The sequence below is a fragment of the Zalophus californianus genome, chromosome 3 (genome assembly GCF_009762305.2).
Source record: "Zalophus californianus isolate mZalCal1 chromosome 3, mZalCal1.pri.v2, whole genome shotgun sequence".
Taxonomy (NCBI): Eukaryota; Metazoa; Chordata; class Mammalia; order Carnivora; family Otariidae; genus Zalophus; species Zalophus californianus.
Window position 1 is genome coordinate 72,075,658 of NC_045597.1, and position 26,118 is coordinate 72,101,775.

Below are 26,118 nucleotides of genomic sequence, written 5' to 3' on the forward strand. Positions count from 1 at the left end.
CTTTGCATCAGAAGAGTAACGGATTTGGCTTCTCAGTGTGTTCCTTTAATGCATTATCTCATTTGACCCTCACATGAGCCCTGCAATGGCGCGACAGCAGTAGTGTCTCATCTTAGACGTGGAAACTGAGAACCCCAAGCACTGACTTAAAGATAATGAATTTGGACCTTACAAAACCCCAGGCTGAAGGGCGCAGGTACTCAAGCTGTCCCACTGTAGAGCGGGGAAGCTGTCCTCAGGGCAAGACGGGAGGTAGGGACAGAGCACACCCCATGACAGAAGGTGTCTGGGAGGAAAATGGGAACTGTTCCAAGGCTTTGTAGATAAGAGTATGTTGCTTAGGTTGGATTTTAACCCAACTGATGACTTTTTACATTTATATTCATTTAGAGAAACAGAAACGTACTCTTTAGTAACTCAGACCATTAACTATTCAGCGAACAAAATCTCCTTTGATAGAGGGAGACCCTCATAAGTTGTTGATGGTAATGGTGGTGATTACCTAAGATGAAGGTCAGTTTCCTGTCAGCTTCCTAAATTGAAGTCAGCCGGTTAACACCAAGTGTCCGCTGTGGGTGCTATGTATGATATGGTCCTGTGAATACTGTCCGGTGCCCCCTGTGTGCCAGGGGATAGAGGAGGGTTCGGATGCCGCTCTCCTGGTGGGACACACAGAAACCCTTCCCTCTGCCAGTCAGCCCTGCCCCCTGTCCCTGCTGCTTTCCTGTACAAACTCTCCACACCCTCCGTGCCTGTTCTCCAAACCTGCAGATCCCGCTTCAGAGGACGGTGCAAGGCTTTGGGGCAGGAAGACTTGGGTTCGAGCCCCAACTCCGTCTCTCACTGGCTATGTGCTCTTGGGCAAGTTACCTAAGAGAAAGTCACGGAAATGACTTTTGGTTTGTCGTGGGCTGGGCATCATTCATTTAAAAAGTCTTCCCACATGATTCTCTTGCACACCCAGGGTTGAGAATGACAGAGTCCTAGTAATGTTGGGTTTCCTTATTTCTGGAATGCAGAGTATTGCCGGATAGATAAGGTGGTGTGAAGATTAAATGAAATAATTTATCTAAGGGATCTTTCATTTGGCTGATGTCCCAAAATGTTAGTTGTTATTAATTATTACTATTTGTTTTCTGCTTTAAAAAGTTAACACATCTCATTACAGATATTATGACAAATATAGAAAAGAAGAAAACAGCCCATAATCTGAAAGATAATCTCAGTGTTTTGGTACTTTACATACCCCTCCCCCTCACCCACATGCTCATTGGGATAAGAAAATGTGCTTTTTTACTTGATATTTTCCTAGGACATTAAAGATGTCGAAAACACTTTTCTGCCTGCATACCATTTCGGCAACAGATTTGCACATGACAGATCTTGTTCTAGTTCTTTGATTAGTATGGCATTGTCCGCTCTCAGCCCCCTGGGTGATTTGCTTGGGCCTCTGTGAGGTGTGAGCTTGAGGGGTGGTGGCACCACTCACAGCCATCATGGAGCCTGGCTCCCTGTGCCTTAATGCTTCTTGCCTGGCTGAGAGGCCCTTGCTGTGCTCATGGTCAGTATCTCTGTCCCTGTTTGCCTTGCTCTTTGCCATTTCTGCTTTGGAAGCTCTCGGAGTAGTTTGTTGCTCCCTGGCTGACTTCCCGACCTGTGGCCAGAAGCTGTCCTGCCCTGGTGGGCGTGCACCTGAGGTGGGTCCCCATGGCCTCCTGGGCCTGTCCCTCTGTGGCTTGGAAGTCAAGACTGAGAGGCAGAACCTCTACTTTCCTGCCTCCTTCTGCTCCCCTCTGTCCACCAACTGTGCTCTGCTGTGCAGACTTAGAGCTTATGGCCATGTGTCGGGCTGTACACATTGCTACTGATGGGACCTCAGAGGCTTCTGGAAGCCTTCTGCATTTAGCTCTGTGGAATCAGTAGAATGAGGCAGGTCTTGGGCGGCAGGGCTCCTGGGGCTTTTTTCTGATATGGCCAGAGTGTTAAAGTCACCGAGGTCTGGAGGTCGGGTGGACACTGTGAGGGCCAGTGATCACACTGGATCTTGTGCCTGCGCATGCCAGTGAGAAGCCACGTTACCTGTGGCTAGCGATAGAAAAGCATAAAGCATCTTTATAACTGAGGTTTCCAGTGGAAGCAAAGAAATGCATAAGTGGGCTTATGGACTTTATGCCTCTGTCCTTGCTTGATGCAATCACGCCTCTTTTCCCCATGAAAGTACAGGTGTCCCACACTCTTTAAAGGTTTGCATTATGCCACTTTGCTATTACAAAGACCTGCCTGTTTTTTATTAACTGAAAGATTAACTAATTGGAAGATTTTCGCTTTTACAAAAAAAAAGGCAAAAAGCTAAAGTGGCGTTCAGCATTTGTTTTGCAGCGAGCTATTCTAGAGGCTCCTCAAATCCGGAGCACCCAGAGCCACGCTTCTTCCCCGGGGAATGCACTCAGCATCTCAGCGTCAAGCCACCAGGGCTTTGAACTGTGTCTGTGAGCATCTATTTATCTCTGTTTACTTGGTCCATCCTTTAGCAAGATGTGTCCTAAGGTGTCAGAAAAGCCTAATAGAGGTGATTTTTTGGGGTCTGGGAACGCTCAGCAAATTTTCCATATAAATTATGGTTGTTTCTTTGCTTTACACCATTTCATTCGTGAAGTGTTCCATAGCAACGCTCTACTTTCAGATAGCGGGGGAGGGGGATTGGGGGGGGAGCCTGAAGTGGCCTTTGAGATGGACAGTTAGACCTCCTCCTTTGGAGCTCCATCACCTGGTGGGCCCAGCTCTTTGAGCTGTTGTGTGTGCTTACCTCTTCCTACCCTGACACTCTGCTGTCTGGGGTGGGACTGTGGGTTTATGTATTTCCATAAACCCTGGCTGTGTCGAGCACAGGGCATGAAAATAGATGTGAGATCAGTGAGCTTTGGTGGAATTTAGTGTAGGTGTTGATCATTGTACAGATTCCACCCCACAAGAAAGGATAACCTGATTTTCGGGTAATGCTTTCAAAACCATTGTGGCAACTTTCTGCATAAACCCTGACAGCAAGAAGGTCGTAACAACCTGCCATTGCAGGGATTGGAACAGTTAAGTTAGTTTTACACAGACGAGTATTCTTTCGTCTCACGGTTGGTTAAAGGACCAACTTTGGGGTTTCAGCATGAATACAAGTGGTGGCATAATGGATTCAAAATCCTGACAGTTGATGCCACTTGGAGAATATAGTTTTATGCCACTTCTAAGGAGATGGAAAGAATATTTCTTAAACCCAGGACGAGGTGAGTATCTCATTTTCAGCTACCCTGCTGGAAAGTAGAAACCAGCTAACTGGAGACATGTGCCTTCCCTGGGCTGTCTGCTCTGGGCCTCCCAGCAACATTTGGCTGCATCGTTGTTCCAGCCTCTTCCAAAGGAACTGAGCCTGCCCTTCCCCCAAATAGCAAGCAGTAACCAAGGCAGTAGCATCACGTTGTATGCCAACTGCACTTCAATAATAAACAATAATAAAAACTGAAAAAGAAAAAAGAAAAGAGTAACCCAGGTAAAAACAGTGGGAAGTTGGTCTCCTGTCAGGGTCCGTTCTGTGCTCCCCCCCCCCCCCCGCAGTGGTTCACAGAGCGTTTCCCCCCGGCTGCTGGGGGCGACGAAGGGGCCCAGAACTATCCCCAGAGCAGGGAGCCACCATGTGCTTATTTAAGAGAAATGAACTGTGCCTGTCTAGTCACGTTTTGTACTCAACAAAGACTTCCCTTTCCACATTGTTTGAAAACCAGTATCTGTATCTAAAGTTATAGAATCCAGTAACCTGCCCCCTTACCTCGAAGAGGGTCCTGAGCCTCCGGTGTTAGGGAATGAGTTCTTGGAGCGGGTTTTTGGCTGGCAGGCGCGTGCCCACCCAGTGCTGACAGTACACGGGCCTTTGCAGCCCGCCCACCGCAGCCCTGCACATCCTGGGGGGTCATTTCGGCCTGCCGTGATTACTGGGCTCCCATTCGCCTTCTATTCTAAGGAGGCTCAGAAATGTGTTTCTGGCACATGTCTGGGCTCCAGTAGCTTTTGCTTCTGCTCCAGACAACAGCGAACTTTTGAGAAAGGAGTGTAAATTATGGACCGGCCTTTCACAGAGCCCAGGACAGACTGTGTCTTGTCTTTTAGAGGAAGGCAGATGGCTCATCTTACCTAGCCTCCTGGGCCCTTGGGTTGCTGTACTCTGTGAAGCCGAGGAAAGAAGATCCTATTTAATTGCACTGTCTTTGCCTTGCCCTGGCTTTTACTGTTTGGAAGAGTGAATGCACTTACTTTAACCAGACTACACACAGGAGGGGGTGGGAGCAGGTAGGCACTCTCTAAATGTCGGTGGCATTTACCAGTCAGGTTGAAAACAGTGCGCGTCACAAGGAGCTTTCCCACTCCGCTTCCCTGTAAGATTCCTGTCTACTTAAAATACTCCCCTCCCTGCCAAAAATGATGTCGAGGAGTGATTTTACAGGGATTCTGCACATCCCCTAGCACAGCCTTTTCTGCCAAGGGTTTGTGTTAAAATGTTACATCTTTAACTCGTTATCCAAGCCATTGTTTCCTGAAAGCTTTGTTAGGATTTACAATCTGACTTGAATAAATCCAGTTAAATCCTTTAAGGAAGAAAAGAAAAGGCAGTTCCAGGAGGAATTACACCCTGGCCTCTCTCAACAGTGCTGGGACCTTCCCCAGGCCCTGGTGCCCCGGCAGGTGACTCCGAGCCTCACCTTGACTGTTCCATCTTGCCCCAGGTATCGCTCACGGCCTCACTGGGGTGCCCTGGAAGCAGGCCGGTGTGTGGCCTGAAGCCGACTGGGGAGCCTCTGGTCTCTGTGCTTGTTCTTCCCTCATTCACAACAGCTGCCCTTTTCTGTTCCTATCACACCCTCGTGTCTGGGGTCTTCCTGCTGCCCTCCAGCTCCACAAATAATGTCGTCTTTCCTCATTTCCTCCCCACTTCCTCCCCACCTTACAGCACAGTGATATCATTTCCTTCCCACCTGGAAAGCCAGAGCCCTTGATGAGCACTTGGGCCCCCGTGCCTTCCGAGCTCTGTGATCTGGTTTGACCCTTGGCTCTCCCAGTTATTTTTCCTCATCCTTATAATGAGGAGATCGGAACGCATGAGTGTTATTCCTAGCTGAAAACTTCTGAGTCTTGAGAAGCCTTTTTTGTCTTCTCTTGGCCGGTCAGATGAAGTACAGAGAGGCCCACTCCAGTTCCTGTGTGACCACACAGAGGGTCCTGGGCAGGGTCTGGGGGTTGGGGGGGGTGGTGCCAGACCACACTGTACCGGGTGGCTGAGGCCACGAGGTGTGGGTGGGCAGTTGGGTGTTCTGGATGATTAGGTATGGACTTTGCTAGATCTGCCATTCTCCATTTAGATTATTATGTTTTCCAGTGACTTAATCATAGCAAGGTTAGGTCAGTTGATGATCAAGATGAAAAAGCAATGATATTTTTTTCTACCTCAGTAGCCAAAAATCATGATAGCTTCTCTCTGCACATGCTGTTTTTTAAAAAAATAAACTCTTTAGTTCAGCACAGTTTTAGACATACAGAAGAATTGTAGGGATAGTACAGAGAGTTCCCATAGACTCCACACCAGCTTCCTCTTTTGCGAGCACCCTACATTAGTGTGTATGATCAGTTACCGCTAATGACCTGGTCCCCATACGACTAATGCCCATACTTTATTTAGATTTCCATAGTTTTCCTCGGGGTCATTTTTCTGTTCCAGGATCCCATCCAGGATCGCACATGACATTCAGTTACCATGTCTCCTCAGGCTCCCCTTGCTTGTGACAGTTTCTCAGACTTGCCTTGTTCCTGAGGGCCTGGCATCTTGAGGAGCCCTGGTCAGGTGTTTTGTAGAATGTTCCCCATCTGCAATTTGTCTGCTGTTTTTCTCATAATTAGATGGGGGTTATGGGTTTGGGGAGGCAGATCACAGAGGTCAAGTGCCCTTCTTGTCACATCCCGTAATCAAATGTTTGTCATCGTTGATCGTGGCCCCCTGGTCAAGGTAGTGTTGGTTAGGTATCTGCACTCTTTTCTGCCCTTCCCACACGGGCCTCTGTGGAAGGAAGTCATGTGGGCAGGCTGCTTACGGCTGGGGACCTCTGTTCCATGTCTTTGAGTATGGGCGCTGGCATCCTGGCCCCCTCAGGATGAGCTGCCCAGGCAGGATTGGCCTGTTGACTGGCGGACAGTGAGTGGAATGCTGGCCTGGGGTGTGGTCCGTGGTGTGCGCTCACCCTGGGGCCCACGCTCGGCTTGCTCCGGGTGATGTGGGTTGGCTGACCGAAGCTGTTGGTGAACAGGAGCCCTCTCGTGATTCGTGCTCAGAGGTGGATCCTCTAGCGCATTACACTAACATTTTAGTCCAGAAGAAAAGGGCTTCCTGGAGTAGTAACAGTTACCAAAAACCCTGACTTATAATAATTCAGCATTTTTTCTGCTCTGGGCCTAACTCTGTGTTAACGTAAAAGTGGAAGCCGCTTGGTTCTTGCCCTCAGGGGGATCCCAGAAAGGTCTAAAAAAGCATTGCCATTGCTATTTAAGGCCTCTGGGTTTTAATAATTAAAATATGGTTGGGTTTGCCTTCCATAACATTATACTTGGAATAGCATCTTGTTTTTTTCTGGGGAATTGCATGATTATCGTGAGCAAGAACAATGTCATTAATTTGTATTTCTCATACCGTGTAATTCCTGCCCATAGGAGGCTCTCCCTTAAGAGCTACAATAAATGTGGAAGCTCAGAGACCTCAAAGTCAAGGCCGCTGGGGGTATTGGCCTCCCGGGCAGTTCTGTCTATGCTGGTTAGGCCTGAGACGGGTGGAAATCATAGGCGGATGTTCTGACAACCAGTTGTGGAATTCTGAGATTTAAACTATTTTAGCTGTCAATGACAGTAAAGGACATGGTGGCTGTCTGTGTTGCGATAAGAGGGTTAATGGGATGAAAGGCAATAATAAACACTTTCGTTCTTTTTCTCTAGCACAATGGGGTGCAAAGTTCTGCTCAACATCGGGCATCAGATGCTGCGAAGGAAGGTCGTGGACTGCAGCCGGGAGGAGAGCCGGCTGTCTCGCTGCTTGAACACTTTTGACCTGGTGGCACTGGGGGTGGGCAGCACGCTGGGTGCTGGCGTGTATGTCCTGGCTGGAGCTGTGGCCCGTGAGGACGCGGGCCCCGCCATTGTCATCTCCTTCCTGATCGCAGCGCTGGCCTCGGTGCTGGCTGGCCTCTGCTACGGCGAGTTTGGCGCTCGGGTCCCCAAGACGGGCTCGGCCTACCTCTACAGCTACGTCACGGTCGGGGAGCTCTGGGCCTTCATCACTGGTTGGAACTTAATCCTCTCCTACATCATTGGTATGTCCCAGGAGGCCTGGAGCCTGCCCCCCTTCCCCTCTGCTCTTCTCACCTCCAAACCGCTCTCCTTTGCTCCCCGAGTGGACTGAGTCTAGCTCCTCCCTAGGATTGGCCTCCTCCCTTGACTAAGTATGGTACACGTTCCCTTTCCCTTATTAGGAAAGGCATGGGCTGCCTCGGGGGTATCGCTGCTCCTCCTGGTCTGTGGACCAGGGTCTGTGCCCCTGTTTTGAATGATAGGTGCAGTGGACTGTTAGTGGGGATGAGCCAGGCCAACGAGGAGGTCAGTCCTGTGAACACAAGAGACGTAGATTCAGTGGGATGTTCTTACTACTTAAGAGGAGTGTAGTCCCTTTCAGTATTTTTGATTACTGATTACTAGGGTAAACATAGCACTTGATACAGAAAAATTTGGGACATATGCAAAAGTGCAATGCAGAAAGTAGACATTGCCCAATCTGACAATCCAGAGAAATTGTTATTCATTCACTCATTCTTTCAACAGATATTTATTGAGCCCCTCCTCTGTGCCAGATATTATGCTAGATAGTAGGAACACAATGGGAGAAGAAGACAATCTCTGTTCATAAGAGTTTAGGGATCTAACTATTGTTAATATTTTTGTCAACTTAAACGTATATTTTTTGTCCAGTATGTCTCTTTATTTATAAAACAATATATAGTAAACATTTTTCATGGTATTAATGGTTTTTCAATAGTAATATTCCAAATGATTGCATATCATTATATAGTTTTATATACATAGCATACTTTTTTGGATGTTCTTGTGGGGTATTTAGATTGTTTCCAGTTGTGTTATTATTGTTGCAAACAGTTTAATGTCATTTAATGTCTTTGCGCATAGCCGTGATTTTTTTCGTTTAAAATAGTCTAAGAAGCAGAATGTGTAGTCAGTGGGCCTGCGTATTTTTAAGGTCCGTGTTGCCTGTGATCCTCCAGATGGCCACGGGCCCCCTTTCTCACATACTTGCTGACCCTGGGCACCGGCATTAAAAACAAACAACCAACAAACAAAAACACTCAAATTATACAAATTATAGTCTTCTTAGTTTGGTAGTTGAGAAGGTATTGTTTCTTTTGATGTTATTTGTATTTTGGTTACAACCGAGGTTGAAAACATCAACTTAAAAGAGACAAACACCTGAATATAAAATAACCAAAGGATATGAATGGCCAATTCCTAAAGTAGAAATATAAATAGCCACTAATTCCATTTATATTTCAGCAAGCTTTTTGTAACATTTTCAAAATACAGTAAGATGCAGTAAGCGGGTCGCAGTGCGCTCCTGTGTACCCCATACTGAGAATGACATAGGGGACTGTGTGCAGCCTGCTGGGATGCAGGCCCCCGGGGCCATGGGGGCACCTGCTGCCGCTTGCCCAGGCCAGCTGGCGGCGGGCTCCCACCAAGCTCTCTGAGCAGCACCTTCTTTCCTGGAGCCTGTGGTACCTAATGACTGCCAGCATAGCTTATGCTTCTCTAAGTTCGAAAATAAAATTCATAATAATGTTTTTTTTTTTTTCTTTTCAGTACAACAGTAAAACTTATAACCACAAATGCTCATTCATGCAAGCTCAAGTCTCTGAGCGGGAATGTAGCTGTTGTTACATGGGCTGTTATGTTCCCAGAGGATTTGCCTGGGCATAAAACAAAACCTGAGCAGGAATCACCCTCTGCTTCCAGACCAACAAATGAAAGCTTCTTTGCCAGAATGGTGTTTGCTTGTGTGACTGACTCGTGCATGTGTTACTGTGGGGGATTCTCAGCCTTAGATTTTGGGGAAGGGCAGTTTTTCTCAGCGAACATGAGTTTTGTTAAAGCTAGGTTTCAAAGATGAGGAGTGAGGGAGACCAGGAAGGAAGGCCAGGCAGCCCCATTCACCTTCACGGTGGGCTTCAGAGCATGATCAGAAGTGAGCCGGCTTCTTTCGGGGAAGGGAGGAGGCCATTTTCCTCCCCTGGGCTGTGGCCTTGATGGACAGAATTCATAATAGCCTGGATGCTGAGGATGAAGAAACATGGCTAAATTTTTGAGTTGTTGGACAAATACTTGGTATGAGACCCACTAGCAAGACTGAATCTCTGTAGTTCCTCTGGCCATATTGTGTGGATGATCCAGACCACAGTCACCAGCAAGGCCCCCTTTGAAAGTAAAGGAAAATGCTATATGTGAATATTGGAATTTTAGTAACATTTCCTTGAAAAGCAGTGACTTTATTCAGGTTAAAAGAGAGAGCATGCAGTCAACAGTTGTTGGCATTTGGGGTGCTGTGTTTGTTTGTGATCCTCATGGCAGGGGGTATGGTATGGAGAGGAGAAGAGCTGGGCTGTCTGTGGTCAGGCACTTGGGGACCTGGTGTGAGCCCAGGTTTCGGCTCAGAATAGCAGAGGTGGCTGGCGCTGGCTCTGGGGTGACCAGGTGACTGTTGCTGATGGGAGGGTCAGCACGTGTGGATGTCCTTGGTCCCCTCTTGCTGGGAGAACAGCATTCCCGGGTGGGTGGGGACCCTCAGCTTTGCTGTCAGGAGGGTCTTGGAAGAGAAGCTTCCGGAGCCAGACATCTCAAGCTGCCCACCACAACCCATGAGTGGATCATGAAATCAACTTCATGGTTTGCCACCAGTATTTCTTTAATAATGAAATAAAATAGGTAGAGTTGAATAAATACCACCAGCGTGCTTCTCACATGGTAAGGTTAATAGCACTGGTTTGTGAACTGTTTATTATTCAGTTGTATACTTGGAACACGGTACCCACGCCCATATTGGGTTGTGATGGAAAGTGTTTCTCTCCAGGCCCGTGAAGACTCCCCAGCCTTGTCACTCCACTGCAGGCACTAATTGAGCCTCACTTCTGAGCTAGCACAGACCGGGGTCCGGCTGTCACCGCCAAGTCCCAGTGCATCATCCGGGACCCCTGCACGGAGGCTGCAAAGTTGAGCCCGATGACAAATACTGTTCACTGTTTTCTTTCAATTTCCTCTGGTGCGTCTTTTCATGGCAGGTACTTCAAGTGTAGCGAGAGCCTGGAGTGCGACGTTTGACGAGCTGATTGGCAAACCCATCGGGGAGTTCTCGCGGACGCACATGGCTCTGAATGCCCCTGGAGTGCTGGCCGAAAACCCAGACATATTTGCTGTGATCATCATTCTCATCTTAACAGGTAAAGCCACACAGTGGGACACGTCCAGTTGGAGTGAGGGGCCTGAGATGCCGGGCAGGTTCCCATTGGGCCTGTTTCTAACTTTCCTCATTCTCCTTTCCCCTCCTTTTGTTTCTTTCTGTAACGAATGCAGACATCTTGTTGGTCTTAACGGCTTCTTGTACACACAGGGTGGGCCCGTTGAATAGCTATCAAAGCTGCGTGTCATTTAATTTAAAAAGAGTCTCTGGTGTTTGTACAGCTGTTTGTAGAGTGGGATTTTGTTAGTACGGCAGGCTTTTTGTACAAGTGACCCAGGAATACAAATTCCCTTGACTCAGTGGAGGAGCATTTGGAAGGGAAAATGGCATTCTTCAGCAGGGTACATAGAGGGGAACAGGTGAGTCTGGCGCACCAGTGTGTGCCTTGGGTGCTGGAAAAGTCTTGGATGGTTTTGCACCTAACAGCCATCAGAACGCCCATTAAAAATGTTTTACAGGACACCTGGTTGGCTCAGTCGGTTGAGTGTCTGCCTTCGGCTCAGATCATGGTCCCAGGGTCCTGGGATCGAGTCCTGCGTTAGGCTCCCTGCTCACTGGGGAGCCTGCTTCTCCCTCTCCCACTCCTCCTGCTTGTGCTTTCTCTCTCTCTCTGACAAATAAATGAATAAAATCTTTAAAAAAAATGTTTCATGACAGTCACGGGTACAGAATTTTAAAATTCCAGATAGGGCTTGAGCACGGCTGAGGGCAGCTTCTTCTTAGTGACGTTTATCTGTGTCCCGGCCTCTAGGATGGGAGTTTTGTTCCATGTGACACTTAACTGTCTAAGCATTAAGCTGAATGCAGATAAATGCCCCTTTGAGATTAGAAGATCTTGGATGGGTTTTAAAAACACCATGCCTTATTTTACGCACCATGTAATTGAAATCATCTTGCACAGGCCAGTCTCAGCAGTATTTCTGGTCCAGCTGGCTGGAACATGTATCGGAAATTAAGTTTGCACTGGGGAGATTTTCATAAACATGAGAGGGAGGGACGCCAGAGAGAAACAGAGCACAGCACGAGGAGGTGTACCCTGCGATTAATTGCTCACTTCCCTTCTAGCACCTTCATTTCAGAATTGAATCTATTGTGAAATGCATTTTTTATTTTAAGTGTGTAAAAGGTGCACCTGGCAGGGCAGCAGTCTCAGATCATTAAGTGACCACCTGTTACCTGGACACCTTTCCATGTCTCTTTTCTTCCCCAACCAGGAGTTTAGTCATAGAAGTCCCCACATGGCATGTTTACCCCCAGGTGATCATGTGGCCTAAGCCTCAGAGACAGTGTTGTCATGTGGTTTCTGTGTGTTTTCATCACTGGGTCTTTGTAATTTTTTTATGTGAGTTTATGATCTATAACTTGTCTAGCTTAGACATTGTTTTACGTGTGCTGAGTCCGATGACAAACCTCATGGTTCGTGGTTCCGTAATCACAGAAAGTTGTCATTGCTCATACTGCTAACATTGCAGGGTGAATCTGAATAATTTTCTCATCTGAAAAACCCTCATTCTACCAACAAAGTGAGCCAAATGTCTCCTCCTTGGAGAAAAAAAAAAAATCCCACTGCCCCCTCAGGGGAGTCCCAGGAAAGTATGTTAGTGAGGGGAGGGGGTGACTGGGAGGGGCTTGCACTCCAGGGTGGTGGGCTGTGCTGTTCCCCATCGCTGCAGTCCTTTGGTGCCCCCTGGCTGGCATCCTCAACTCCAGAGGGGGCCTGCAGGGCCAACTTTGATAGCTTTGTGAACCACTCCGTGGACTTTGGTTATTTTGATCCCTGCCTCTAGAAAGATGATTAGTTCAGCCCCATTCCCAGAGGCTCACAAAAATCTTAGGAGGTTTGGTGCCGCTTTGAGTCTTCTTAAGTCACCCTCTCGTCCCATCCCTGTCCGTGTCCCAGGAAGAACTCGCCTGGCACAGGGCTCACACCATCAGGCAAAATTTTCTTGCTTGTACACTTTTTCAGGACTTTTAACTCTCGGTGTGAAAGAGTCGGCCATGGTCAACAAAATATTCACTTGTGTCAACGTTCTGGTCTTGGGCTTCATAATGGTGTCAGGATTTGTGAAAGGATCGATTAAAAACTGGCAGCTCACAGAGGAGGATTTCCAGAACACATCCAGTCATCGCTGCTTAAACAAGTGAGTTGTTTCTTCTTTCTCTTGGCATGTGACAGTTGATTCGTATTTGGTATTTAACAACATACACATATATTAGGGGTATGTATTTGGCTAGAATCCTACATGCCTTTTTAAAAAATGTAATTTGAATTTGAATTAATTTTTTTGTGCAGTAAAATAGCCGAGGGTGTTTTTTTGGTTTGAAATTTGTGTCAAGTTTCATTTCCCTGAACTCGACAGTATATTGTCTGATAAAGGAAGGTATTCAGGAAAACAAAATCTTCATTCTAATTCTAAAACTGTATGTAGTTGAAGATCGTTGTCAGACTCACTAATCTATTTTCCTCGTATTCTATTTCATGACCAACCTCTGAATTTTGTATTCAGAAAAGATTTTCTCTGCAAAATCATGGTGCTATCACTTGATTATGAAATGCCTTCCTGTTAATAACATAGATGGAAGAAGAAATACGTGGGACTTTTATCACAGGCTTTTATCAAAGGTTTTCAGAATTACTGAAGTATCAAAATATGATTATATTAGTCTTTCTCCCACCCTCGATTTGGGGTGCATCAGCCCCGAAAACCAGTGGCCCCATCTCCTTATAGTCTCTGACTCAAGACACCCAGGATTGGAGGCAGGTGACACGCCAGCTCTTGGACCTGTGCTTTTTTAGGACCCTCAGTGATGCCTCATCAACAAGCTCTGATTATCTAGAAATCAAAAGCCAAGCAATTAGAATGTATCTTGTGGATCTCTTTTGGTCAGATTTTTCAGGTGAGTGTTAGGGTCCTAGGATGGAGAATGGGGGGTGAGATTTTGTCTATGATTCTGTTGTATTTACGACCAAAGCTTACATAGCTCTGATAAGGAGACCCTCCTAAAATGCAGTGGCTTTAAAATGATGTCTCAGGTCCTGACATGAGTGGACCAGGTTGACTAGCCAGCGTGGCTGCACCCAGGCTTTTGGGGGATCTACCAGATTGTTCCGTCCTACCCTAGGATGTGGTCCTCCTCTGCATGGTCAGAGCTGGGCTCTCCCAGAGGGAAAGAGGGTATGGAAGAGAGTGTGCCCAGTGCTTTCAAGGGCAGATCCAGAAGACACATGTCCCTTCTGCCAACATTCCACTGGTGAGAATCCAGTAGGTTACCACATCTAGCTGCAAGGGAGACTGAGAAACGAGGTCGTCCCACACTGGGGATCCAAGTGGTTACATGTGAACTTGGTCTCTGGTTAAGGCCCAGCCATATCTTACAGTAGTCTGGTCACTGGACAAGCATCAGTATGTGACTAGTTCACTACAACACAAGCAGGAAAACTATTGAATTGAATGCATGAAATATTATGTGGTTAACAGTTCAAATAAAAAGAGCCTTCTTTTTGGAGACTAAACTATTACAGAGAAATGAGAATTTTTTATTCTCTTTTTTTAAGTAAGTTCTATGCCCAACTCACAACCCCAAGATCAAGAGTCGCATGTTCTACTGACTGAGCCAGCCAGGCACCCCTGAGAAATGAGGATTTTTAATGTAATGTTCCTAAGCTTTACTGAGTCATATTTATGCCAGATTCATTGGTGCTCATTATCTCAGGGTAGAGTAAAACCAGTTCAAACTAAGCTTGGGAGTAACAGTAGATTTTGAAAACTTGGGGAGATTCTCTTGATGGTGGCTGTTTACAGGTCAGGAATTAAGTCTAGGTGGTGTGTCTTGTTTCCTGGTGGTCAATGGAGATTGAATTTTATTGTTTTTATGAAGAGTGTCAGCCGATGGTCTTTACTGTCTTGGGTTGCCCTCCCACTTTGGGTCCTGGTTATGAGGACTGTGCTGTCTGTCCCCAGCCCCCGGAGCACTGCCTCTGAGGTAGAGAGGGCTGCAGGTCTGGGGCATGGCTTGCTCTTTTATTTTATCAAAACCTAGAAACTGCTTTCTTCCCTTTTTTTCCAGCCGTAGATTTGTATTTTCGACCATGGCCATGTAGTCTTGCATGAAATTGCTTGTCTCTCTGAAATAATAGATCATTTCCCAACCAAACCACGCAGCATGAAGAGCTTGAGCCTGCAGTTGATGGCAGTTCTCACCACACTGGGTTGTGATTTTATGATCCGGTCTCCATGACTGGCTGTAAACGCCCCAGTGAACCTGGAGTCTGTCTGTGTCTTGGTCTGGAAAAGCGATGTTACCTGGCAGTCTGGCCGGTTCCCTGCGGTCTTCGTCTCTTGCTACCTCTGGCTTTCTGACCCAGAGTCCCGTGGACGGGGAACACGTGTAGTAAGTGTAAAGCTACGTCGTGACATGGAAACCTGCCAGGAAGGTTTTGTTGCATGGTTTCTCGTCAGGTAGGATGGAAACCCGAAAATAACATTGGCTTCCACAAGATAAATGTTAGTTCTCTTATGTCAACATCTGCCGGTGGTCGGTCTGACGCATTGCTTTGGTGGGCCAGGAATCTAGTTCTTCCATCTGATGGCTTTGTCCATCACCCACATTCCCAACGTCACTCCAGGGTCCAGGATGGCTCCCAGCAGCAGGAAGGAAATGAGAAAAAGAGAAGAGCAGCCTCCCTCTCCACTTCATTCCCCTGATGTTTCTCAGATGTATGTACTGTGTCTACTTAAATCAAGGGACTACACCTTGTAGTCGGAGAGTCTGAGAAACATACCATCTTTATTTTAGCGTTCCCACATCTGGCTAAAATAACTAAGTTTTATTACCGTGTAGAGGAAGGGAGTATGGCTTTTGGGGACAACTGGCAGTGTATGTCAGGGTGGCAGATGGAAGTTACAAGAGCAGAGTCTTGGTGCTGGATGCTTTCCACTGATGCAGTGGGAAAAGACCACGCAGGGGAGAGGACACCACCCTCACCACCGTGGATGCTCCCTGTCAAGTCCTCACCCTGGGCTCGGGGAGGTGGTGACCACAAGACAGCTTTTCCTTCCTTCCTCCCTCTGCCAGCTACCCTCTTTTATTAACTCCTGGGTAACCAGCTGAGTGGCATGCAGAAGAGCTGTTCAGCCTGGCTATGGGGGAAGGGGCACCGAGCTAAGGTCTGGCTTCAGCCTGCTCTGTCGCCACGTGATGTTTGCCAGGTGGGGTCACGGCAGCCCCTGAGAGCCTGCCTCCCTATTTCTTGGTGTGTCAGTGGCTAGATGCCAACTGGGCACAACCATCACATCCAGGTAACAGGCCAATGACTGATTTACATAGAGAGCCTTTACAAAACATTTCTAAATGTGTTGGTTTGAGGCCATATAGAATAGGTTCTATGACTGTTTCATAGTGAGGCACTGCCCCTGAGAGCAGAATACCCTAGTTAAATGTCAAATTTAATTTTTTGAGTAGATAATATTTTCTCACGGTTCATTTATCATGGTGTTATAAAAAGGTTTACACTGAGAATTTTTGTTTCCATTTCATTCTCCCACCGCCCCCCATGGGTAATCATTTTTATTATTTCTGTGTGTGTAAGCTTCCAGCTTTTATTTGTATAAACACAAGCAATTACAAGTATATATATTTATTTTGTATATTATGTATATAACTTATATACATAATTTATGTGTATAGTCCTGTCTCTTCTTACATAAAAAGTAACATTCTCTCTCCACTCTTCTGCACCTTGCATGTTTCCCTTACTAGCATATTCCACAGGGCTTTTCCTTCTGGTATCTTGTCCTTTGTTGCAGTACAGGTGTCCCGGCACCCATGGAGCGATGGTGACCCAGCTGGAGGAGCACCCACAGTTGGTTATCACAGTCGGTGGCTCCCCTTCCATCTGATTCCTTACCCCATTACGGTCGTGAGGAGCAGGGAAGGATGGCCTTGTTTTGTTCTAGCTCTCCATAGTTCCGTGCTTTTATTGTTATTCCTGCTTCACCTGGCTGTGTGATGGAGGCGTGCTCCAGCCTTCGTCCTCTCCTGCAAGGCCTGCCTCTTTCTGGGGTTTAACGTATGTAACGTCAGTCCTGACACTCATTTATTCTTCGCGGCTCTTCCATAGCCCTTGTTGTTAGAGGGCTTGTGGAAGCAGGTAGGCACCTGGAGGCCTTCTACACCTATCTGTCATGGCAGGGCCAGGGGAGCTGGGCCCAACTCAGGGTCTTGGCAAAGACCTTTCCATGTTCTAATTGTGGTCAGAAGTTGAAACGATCTGCCGGGAGCCACTCTGAAGGCATCTTGATTATGAGTCCCCGTTTCCCTCATCCCCCTCTCTTGAGCTATTTGACTGTCAACTGTTTTGTTGTACTTTGGCCTAAAACTTTTTATAATAGGAGTCAGTTCATCAGGGCGTCTGCGTTCTTTGTGATTTATGGATGCGGTGGGCACATCCTGTGCCTTGCTGACTTACTTGTCCTGGGCCGCCATTTTTGTACTTGGATTGTGGGTAACTTGCTCTTTGAGTCTGGCAACAGTTTTTCCTACATCTCTCACTTGTGTGTTTCTTGGGGTTTTCCTCATGTTGCTACTTACTGAACTGCATTGAATCCCAGATTGAGGACCTCCTTCATGCTCTGACTTCCAGATTCTGAAACCAAGGATCCTCTAGAAATCAGTACAAGGCTCAGTCCTCATTAAGAAATAATTGGGACCAAAGTGGCTCTCTGTTTTATTAGTCAGTTGATAAATCCCTCTGAAAGCAAATTGGGCCAATGAGTTGCTAACCCAATTAACATCTGTTTATAGGACTAAAATATTATATATGGCTCTTCCTAGGAAGTCAAGTGGTTTGGGGCAGGTTACCCTGCAGAGCTGGGGAGTTGTCAGCCTGTTGAGTTAGGAGGGGCGATGGAGAGGTGGTGACCATCCTCTGGAAACTTGTGACAGAAAGCCTGGCGGCCAGCAAAAGGAATGGCTGGTAAGGGAGGAGCCAAGCTGTCCTTCTGGACCTGGAGTTCAGCTCTTTTTCAGGTGGTGGCAGAGGACCAGGCTGGATGCAGCTTAAAATCACTTCACGTTGGGCAGGGCCTGGAGTAGCCATCCAGAATGCGAGTGGTGGCTGGCCGCAAGCTGTGTGTGGTTGTTCTAGGCCTGGACATGCTGTTTAGAGTCACAGGTTCCACTTTGTTGGAGCTATTTCCTGAACCTTAAAGGATTTCTGGGGTTGACAACATGTGTTCGTCTGTGTATTCATTACTTCGGCAAATATGGCCTGAGCCCCACCCCACCCATGTGCCCGAGCCATGCTGGGCACTGGTCCCCACTCATATAGGCATCCCTGTTTGCCATGTGCATGTGAGTGCTAAGGAAATGCTTTTGTTGACTAGAACCATTCACTTTCCTTAACCTCAGTATCTCTGAAAATGCTTGAGACTTGAGTTACTGGTAAATATGGGAGACTTTTTGCATTGTGCCCCTGGGGTGGGGACCATGCACCCATTTGGCAGTTCTGTGTCCTAAAGTGTATGTTCTTTGTTTGACAGTCCTGGGGGAGAGGCCTCACTTGTTAGCTTCTTCCCTCTTTCCTGTTGGACACCCTGTCCCATAGTCCCTCCCCTTCTCCCCGAAGCCAGTATTCAGGGGTGCTTCTGGAAAGGGCTCAGTGAGTGTCCTTGTGGCTCTGGGCCATGCAGAGCAGGGAGGCCTGTGGCCTGCGGGGTCTGGTGACAGCTACCTTGGGGATCATTTACTAGGCCTTTGGAGCGCCCCAGTCCAGCAGTGGCCAGGGGCCTGGAGGTGGGGAGCCACACACGACTGTTTGGAGCAGCTTCTCTTCAGGACCGTGAAGTGGGTGTTATGCTCTTTGGCTCTTTTTTTCTAGTGACACAAAACAAGGGACACTTGGTGCTGGTGGATTCATGCCCTTTGGATTCTCTGGTGTCCTGTCGGGGGCAGCGACCTGCTTCTATGCCTTTGTGGGCTTTGACTGCATCGCCACCACAGGTATGGCGCCCGCCAGCCGAGTGGGGCCCGGGCTGTGGGCCGTCCTCTCCCGTCGGACAGGCTGGGCTAATTTTACCCCGGGCTGTGGGCCGTCCTCTCCCATCAGACTGGCTGGGCTAATTTTACCCACGGCCTGCTCTTTTCCTTCCTGTGAGCATGTGCTGCCTGCCGCTCTTTCACACATGGGTAACGTGTCAATTTGTAGCTTCCTGCTAATCTTTTCCCCCCTTTATCACTTCCCCAAGTGGCCATGCCTGACAGGAAAGTCTGCATCACGAACGTGACTAACTAACCATTGTGCTGCTGGGACGGGATAATAACAGCGTCGCTGCAGCCCGATTTCATATCTGGGCGTCATCCGGGAGGAATGAGGCCATTAAAAATACCGTTATCCGGGTGATTGAATAGGCTGGGCTCAGTCGGGCCTCCTGAATTTTCTCTGCCAAAGGGAACAAGGCTTTTCCTTGGCTGAACCAGGGCGTAAAGGCCGAGAACACCATCCCTGGGCGTTACGGGTCCTCCGGCCCGTGTGTGGAGGGCCGTCTGTGGTTCCCAGGAGCCTGACGACCCTGGTTCCCGTAGGGCCAAGCACGTCAGGGGCGTCATTTGTGGGTGGCATGGGCATCTTGTGGGTTCGTGGGGATGCCCCTCACTGTCTTGCCCCCCAGGGCCTGACTCCGTGCTGTTTCTAGGTGAAGAAGTCAAGAACCCTCAGAAGGCGATCCCCGTGGGGATTGTTGCGTCCCTCCTGATTTGCTTCATCGCTTACTTTGGGGTGTCTGCCGCCCTCACGCTCATGATGCCATACTTCTGCCTGGACAAGGACAGCCCCCTGCCTGACGCCTTCAAGCATGTGGGCTGGGAAGGTGCCAAGTACGCGGTGGCCGTCGGCTCTCTCTGCGCTCTTTCTACCAGGTGAGGCCTCTGAAGCTCTTGGGAGGGTAAGCTGTAGTAGGGCCACATGAGGCCTGACACACAGGAGAGCCGCTCATCTCACTCTTTTCCCCTGAAATAGAACCAGCACCCCAACCCTGATGATATGGCTTCTCCTCTTGTTGTTAGCTCATCCCATGAGTTGTTATTGATATTTTCATCCTGAAGCCTCTGAGGCCCACTTTCTGACATCTGCTCAGCAAGGGTCTGGCTTGCTGTCCCCAACCTTGGCCCCTGCACCAGGCCACCTCTTTGAACACTGTATTTTGGCCCTTTTTTGGCCATAAAACAGAGGCTACCTTGAAAAAGGGAGTAAATGCCTTTTTTTAAAAAAAAGATTTATTTGAGAGAGCGAGAGAAAGAGAGCACAAGCCAGGATGCGGGGGGAGGGCAGGGGGAAAGGGAGAAGCAGACTCCCCACTGAGCAGGGAGCCTGATGTGAGGCTTGATCCCAGGACCTTGGGATCATGACCTGAGGTGAAGGCAGATGCTTAACCGAATGAGCCACCCAGGCGCCCGGGATTAAGTGCCTTTGAGTAAGAAACATTTTGCCCCCGATGTTTGCCATTAGCCTGTACATACAGGAAATATTTGCTAAACATTGATTTACCACAGAGAAATCCTCATGAGCCCAGTGATGCTTTTATTTTCTGTTTGATTTAGCTAGAAATACTGTGGGAATAAATACAAAATTTCCCTTTCATAAAAATTATGACTAGATCCCATGCATGTGTCTGTTAGGTTATGCCATTCTTTCACTGAGTACATACTCAACAGTAAGTGCTTTTTCAGGGGTTGATGCATTGAATTTTGTCTTCCAGTCATGAGCTTCACCTAGTTTGGAGGGTGGCAGTTCTCGGCGAGAAGTTCAGGGCTCCCTCTCGGTGGTATGCAGTATGGTATACCACATAATGGTCACATTATGGTGCCTTTCTTTCCGATGGGCTAGTGTTACAAATGCATTTTGCCTTTTCCTCCCATCTAGTCTTTTAGGTTCCATGTTTCCCATGCCTCGAGTTATCTATGCCATGGCTGAAGATGGACTGCTATTTAAATTTTTGGCCAAAATCAACGATAGGACCAAAACACCAATAATCGCCACATTGACCTCAGGTGCCATTGCTGGTAAGAACTGAAACTAATCCCACATGCCAGTATTTTAATAGTTGAGTTACTAGTCCCTAGGGAAAAATACCTTGAATTGTGTTGGAACACACACTGAGAAGTGTGAGAAGTGAGAAGTTGGAACTGGTCTTTCTAACTTTTGGGTTTCACCCTTGGAACCTGGTTTCTTGCAAGGTAACCACCCTTTTGACTAAAGGCGGAGGCCAGTTTTACAGAGGATGTGATGGAATTCTCAAAAATTTTTGAATCCTTTTATTATGATTACCCTCTCATTGGATGGAGCTTGGAACACACACTGTCCCTTCAGAGCCATTTGTATTTCCCCTTTTCTGAATGTTCCTGAGTGGACTTTGGTGGAATGACGTTTTCTTGCATGGTAACAAGCCAAGAGACTTTTTGTTAGTACTGGAAATTCATTGTCCGTGTCTCTTAGCCTGTAGATTCTCAGGGGAATGAGAATCCCTTAGGATCAGTGTTTTATGAAACATGAGACTACCTGTTCTCCAGGAGACATTGGAGGTGTTGCTGGGGAGGCCAATCGCTGTAAGTTTATAAATAATGGCAGGCTCAGAGGGGATTTATCTTATCAAGTATCAGGTTCCCCACCAAGAGGACAGTTTTGACAGCCAAAATCGGTACACAAAGAACCCTTGGAGCTATGTGATATTCCAGGGGCCCCTGATTAAGAAAAGGGGAACATTGAAAGAAACTGATGTGCATACACATATGCTATTGGTTTTCTATATTTTCTCCTTTAATAATTGCCCCTCCTAGCCCCAAGAGACAGGCATTATCGAGCCCATTGTACAGAGAGGCGAAGTGAGGATGTACACCCACACCCAGGAGATCTGGCTCTCGGTTCCTGGTTTGTTTTTATGCCAAAGTGGCTGGCTCTTTCCAGGGTCTTTTTGGGATATTAGGACATGTGATACCAGTTCAATCTGCACCACAGGGACTAGTCAAAGAGCCATTGGTAAGACATTTGACCATTTTAAGTGAATGAATTGTTGTTAGAGTAGTATCTGTGCCCTTAGCAAAGTGTGCTTAGTGTTGTGGGTTAATGTTATATAATGAAAGAAAGCTAGTTTTTCATTATTTAACAAATTTGTTGTGTAACTGTGCATTCTTGACCGTGATCTCAGTGGTCAGGTTAAGGGACACCATATGTCAGAATATGACCGATATATTTAAGAGATTAAGGAATGGGAAATAGTAAATGTTCTTTCAGTATTTACATGTAATTTGATCATATTAAAGACTTGCCTCTAATTCCCTTCCTGTGCTGATCAAGGGAGCTCAAACTATAATCTTTAAAGTGACTGTAAAGTACATGCATTCACCAAACCAGGGATTTACTCTTTCCTTTTGTTAGAGAGCAAAAGTGCTCTCTAAATAAGTATTTGGTTTTCTGAAATCACCCCACATGGAGAAAGTTTGGCTTGAGTTTCTGTGTGAGTGGGAATGTAGGCATCTGTGGCATGCACAGTTGGATACTATTCTAATTATCCAGAAGGCCCCACATTGCTCTTTGATCCTGTTATTTACCCTCAATTGAAATTTGTTTTAGTTGGAGTTAATCTATAGGGGCTTGAGAAATATTTGTGGAAAAGTAATGGTTTTGTGCTTCTGTTTTAACTTGTGTTGATGGCACGTGAGGTGAAAATATCCCAAAGTAGATCTATCCAAGTTATTTTTTAAATGGGAAACTTGACATGTGTACCCATATAAATAGAGATATATACTCTCACAAAAATTACAAAAGATTTTCAAATAAGCATGCATGTTGCATATTTTTTTTTAGTGGGGTCATGGTAAAGGTACTGATACTGTTTGGAAATAACAGTGCTTTCCATGCTCAGCTGCGTGGGTTAGGAGCCCCCGTGAGTCCTCCCAGAGCCCTGGACTTGACCTCATCCACCTGCTCATCACTGTTGCCTCCTGATGCCTATTTTGGTGATACACTCAGGGAAGCCAGAGACTATCTGGTCTGCCCTGTTTGATGGTGTATATTTTTGATGGTCTACACTGACCGGCATACTCTCAATGAGTGCCAGATGGATGATGAATGTGTGGGTAGATGATGGATGAATGGATGGATGGATGGATGGATGGATGGTTGGATGGCCAAATAGATGGATAGGTGATGGGTGATGGACGGACAGAGGATGGATTGATGGATGGATGGATGGATGATGGGTGGATGGTGTGTGGGTAGATGGAGAGATACACCTAACTATGTATGAGTCTGCATGGTGCAGAGAAAGACAAGCTGGACTCAGAGCCACAAGAACCTAGTTGAGATCCTGACTTTTCCACTTCCTAGCTGTGTGACCTTAGATAAGTCTCTCAACATGTCTGACTTCAGTTTCTCAATCTGTAGTGTAGGGATAGCTTGCAAAGTTGCCATGAGGATCAATAAAGGTCATATTGATGAAAGTGCTCTCTATATAAATGTTAATTATTATTACTGTCTGCTGAGGATCGTGTATGTGATTTAATCCTGAGCGTTTCTTCCCTTTAAGCAATGTCACAGTGTCTTTCCATGGAAAGGGCTGGGGTGAGGAAGCAAGAAAAAGCCGCTCCCCCTGTTTGCCTTGGATCACGGGTGGGTGGTGGTTCTGGCTATCCATGATAGTGGACCATCCTTGGATCCTGATGCTTGTCTCCTCCCTAGCTGTGATGGCCTTTCTCTTTGACCTGAAGGACTTGGTGGACCTCATGTCGATTGGCACTCTCCTGGCTTACTCTTTGGTGGCTGCCTGTGTGTTGGTCTTACGGTATGTATGGCTCTTCTGGGTTCCATGATAGAAATGGAGATGCACCCTGTTAGCCTTTTAAAGGTTCAAGTTAATGATTTATATGGTGTAAATTTTAGGTTGTTGATAGTTAGTTCCTTTGGGAACTGCCCTGGAGAGGGTGGGATTTGGTGGTTCAGAGCCTAGTCACAGAGAACATCATTGAAAAGAGGGGGCTCACCTCTCACTATCACATGCCCTCATTTTTCTGGCGGGATGTTAGGAGGAGAGAGACCGGTTCTCAGCCCACCTGTTGAAGGCTTAGGGTAATGATTTCAGTTTGGTCCACGTTCTTAGGTTGGAGGGGACTAGGGAATAGTCCTGGTGGGAACTGGGAGAATTCCAGTTGTGTGAACCTTAGGGCAGTGTGGTGCTTCTGCAGCAGCACTGCACTCTACCCCGGGAGGACTCAGTCCCAGTATGTGGCGTGGAGTGGCCAACATGGATGTTACGTAAGACTTCCCAGGCTCTGGCGGTTTTAGCCTCGTGGAGACCAGGCTAGCCGTAAGAAAGCAGCTCGGGGCCTAGGCTTGGCGTCCTGGTGTTCTTGGCTGCCCCAGTGCCCCCCTCCCCAAGCATGCCCCTGGGCTCCAATTTTCCTTTGCTCTGGAAGGACAGGGCTCTGCTTCCTCACTACCAGGAAAGGCTCAAGGGAGCATTTATCATGAGAATATGGAGTCATGGAGACTCAGTGGTGGTCACCCAGGAAGAGCCTTGTTACTTCTTTCCGGGTATTTATACTGGCAAGGTCATTTATTTCATTTGTTCCATTTCGAGTGTGCTTAGCACCTACTCTGTGTAACACTTGGGTTGAACCTCAGTAGTGGCTGTGCAGCATCGGCTAAAACTAGTTTGCTAGTTCTGTGACCACTTAGGTGGTCACAGGAGGGCTCGACACTGGAATCTTTTCTGGGGTTCCCCTCACATTCATAATTGACCAAACGGTGTTAACATAAATGAATCAGTAAAAAAAAAAAATGGTTAAATATCTTTATGCTCACTCTTAGATTATATGCAAAATAATTCAGAAAGCACTCTGTTTTTGGTAGCTGGTAGAAAAGATTGGAGCTCTGTTCATTTTGGGTGGGAAGATAAGGAGCCCCGTTTAAAATGAATGCTTTACTTGCAGGAAGCTTATGTCTTGGAAATCATGCCACAGGCGCTCAGTCCTTTAGCCAGCTCTGTAAAGTTATTTATTCTAAGGCATTTAGAGTTTTAAAATAAATTGATCCAATTAAGTCTCACAAACAGAATTTCTCAAATCTGTCAGCCTGCAGACATATTTCTCTGGCTCTCGGTGCCAAACGGGGTCCTAATGTTACTGTTCTCTATTTCTGCTTGTACTCTTAGCTCCCTTCAGCCGTGGTTTTGTTGGAAGTGGCCTAATACTGTAAGCAGCCAAGGGGCAGTACTACTTCTCAGAGCAGGAGAAGCCATCTTAGGACATTTCTCTGGGCTTGTTCATGGGGAAGGTCAAGTTGCCTCAAATGAGAGTCCCCAGGGAGGTTGTTGCCCAGAAGCAGGAGCAGAAAGAAGGCGAGGACTCAGTTCTCCTCCTCTGTATCTACTTTGCCAGAGAATGCATCAGTCTGACCATCTTCTTCCCATTTTTATGCCTTGTGTCCTGGGCAACTTACTTTGAAAGCTTACTAAGAACTTGAGTTAGTACGGGTCCTTTTGCCTAATGAAAGCACATGATGATGGTCATACAATACATTTCTTTACAGGTATCAGCCAGAGCAACCTAACATGGTATACCAGATGGCCAGAACTACCGACGAGCTCGATCAAGTGGACCAGAATGAACTGGTGAGCACCAGTGATTCCCAGACAGGCTTTTTACCAGAAGCAGAACGGTTTTCTTTGAAAACCGTCCTCTCACCCAAAAATATGGAGCCTTCCAAATTCTCCGGGCTAATTGTGAACATTTCAACTAGCGTCATAGGTAAGAGCCTGCCCTTCCCTGCAAGGTGTTTGGGGGTCCTGCTTGTTGGTGTTGCAGGGTTTCTTGTCAAGGGTGGTGGAGGCAAATGCTTTAAGGGATAAACACCTGTCTTGCTACTGGACTGTGATGTCAATTATTCTGCCCTTATGGTAGTTGATGGCTGCAGAAACGGAGGCTCCCTCTCCATGGGTTTGGGGAAAACTGAGGATATCTGTGGGGATTTGAAAAAAAATTGAATTGCACCCCTCTCTCCCTCCCTCCTCCTTAGCAATTCTTATCATCACCTTCTGCATTGTGGCCGTGCTCGGAAATGGGGCTCTGACAAAAGGGGAGTTGTGGGCAATCTTTATGCTCGCCGGATCTGTCCTTCTCTGCTCCCTGGTCACAATCATCATCTGGAGGCAGCCTGAGAGCAAGACCAAGCTTTCATTTAAGGTGAGCAGCTCTGCCTGCAGGGAACCTCCTGGTAGGTTCCTGTGGTAGGCGCCACAGACCCCGGCACTCCTGCACCCTGTGTGGGCCCTGCCAGGCCGGGTTGTCTGGAGGGGAGCGGCTTGCCGGCCAGCCTCAGGGACCGTGAGACGCAGACAGTGCCTGCTGAGGGGGGACCTGACCCTGGAAGAAGGCACCCCTCCCCGCCCCGGCTCTCAGGTGTCCCGGCGCAGCTCACTGTAGGGGCAGCTCATGCATGTCCGCCTAGCATACGTGTCCGGCACATCGCCTTA

The 26,118-nt window shown here is 47.3% G+C and overlaps 1 protein-coding gene across 3 annotated transcripts in view; it reads left to right on the forward strand.

Annotated features, from left to right (window-relative positions):
- Positions 1-26,118, forward strand: part of SLC7A1 (solute carrier family 7 member 1) — a 78,554-nt gene that overhangs the window by 45,286 nt on the left and 7,150 nt on the right. For all 3 annotated transcript variants that reach the window (XM_027589354.2, XM_027589353.2, XM_027589355.1), the window contains 9 exons: positions 7,018-7,391; positions 10,416-10,574; positions 12,561-12,735; positions 18,474-18,595; positions 19,288-19,510; positions 20,514-20,653; positions 23,328-23,430; positions 25,176-25,393; positions 25,662-25,828. In XM_027589354.2, the coding sequence (XP_027445155.1) occupies positions 7,022-7,391; positions 10,416-10,574; positions 12,561-12,735; positions 18,474-18,595; positions 19,288-19,510; positions 20,514-20,653; positions 23,328-23,430; positions 25,176-25,393; positions 25,662-25,828 (1,677 nt within the window). In that variant the 5' untranslated portion in view covers positions 7,018-7,021. The remainder of the gene's footprint in view (positions 1-7,017; positions 7,392-10,415; positions 10,575-12,560; positions 12,736-18,473; positions 18,596-19,287; positions 19,511-20,513; positions 20,654-23,327; positions 23,431-25,175; positions 25,394-25,661; positions 25,829-26,118) is intronic.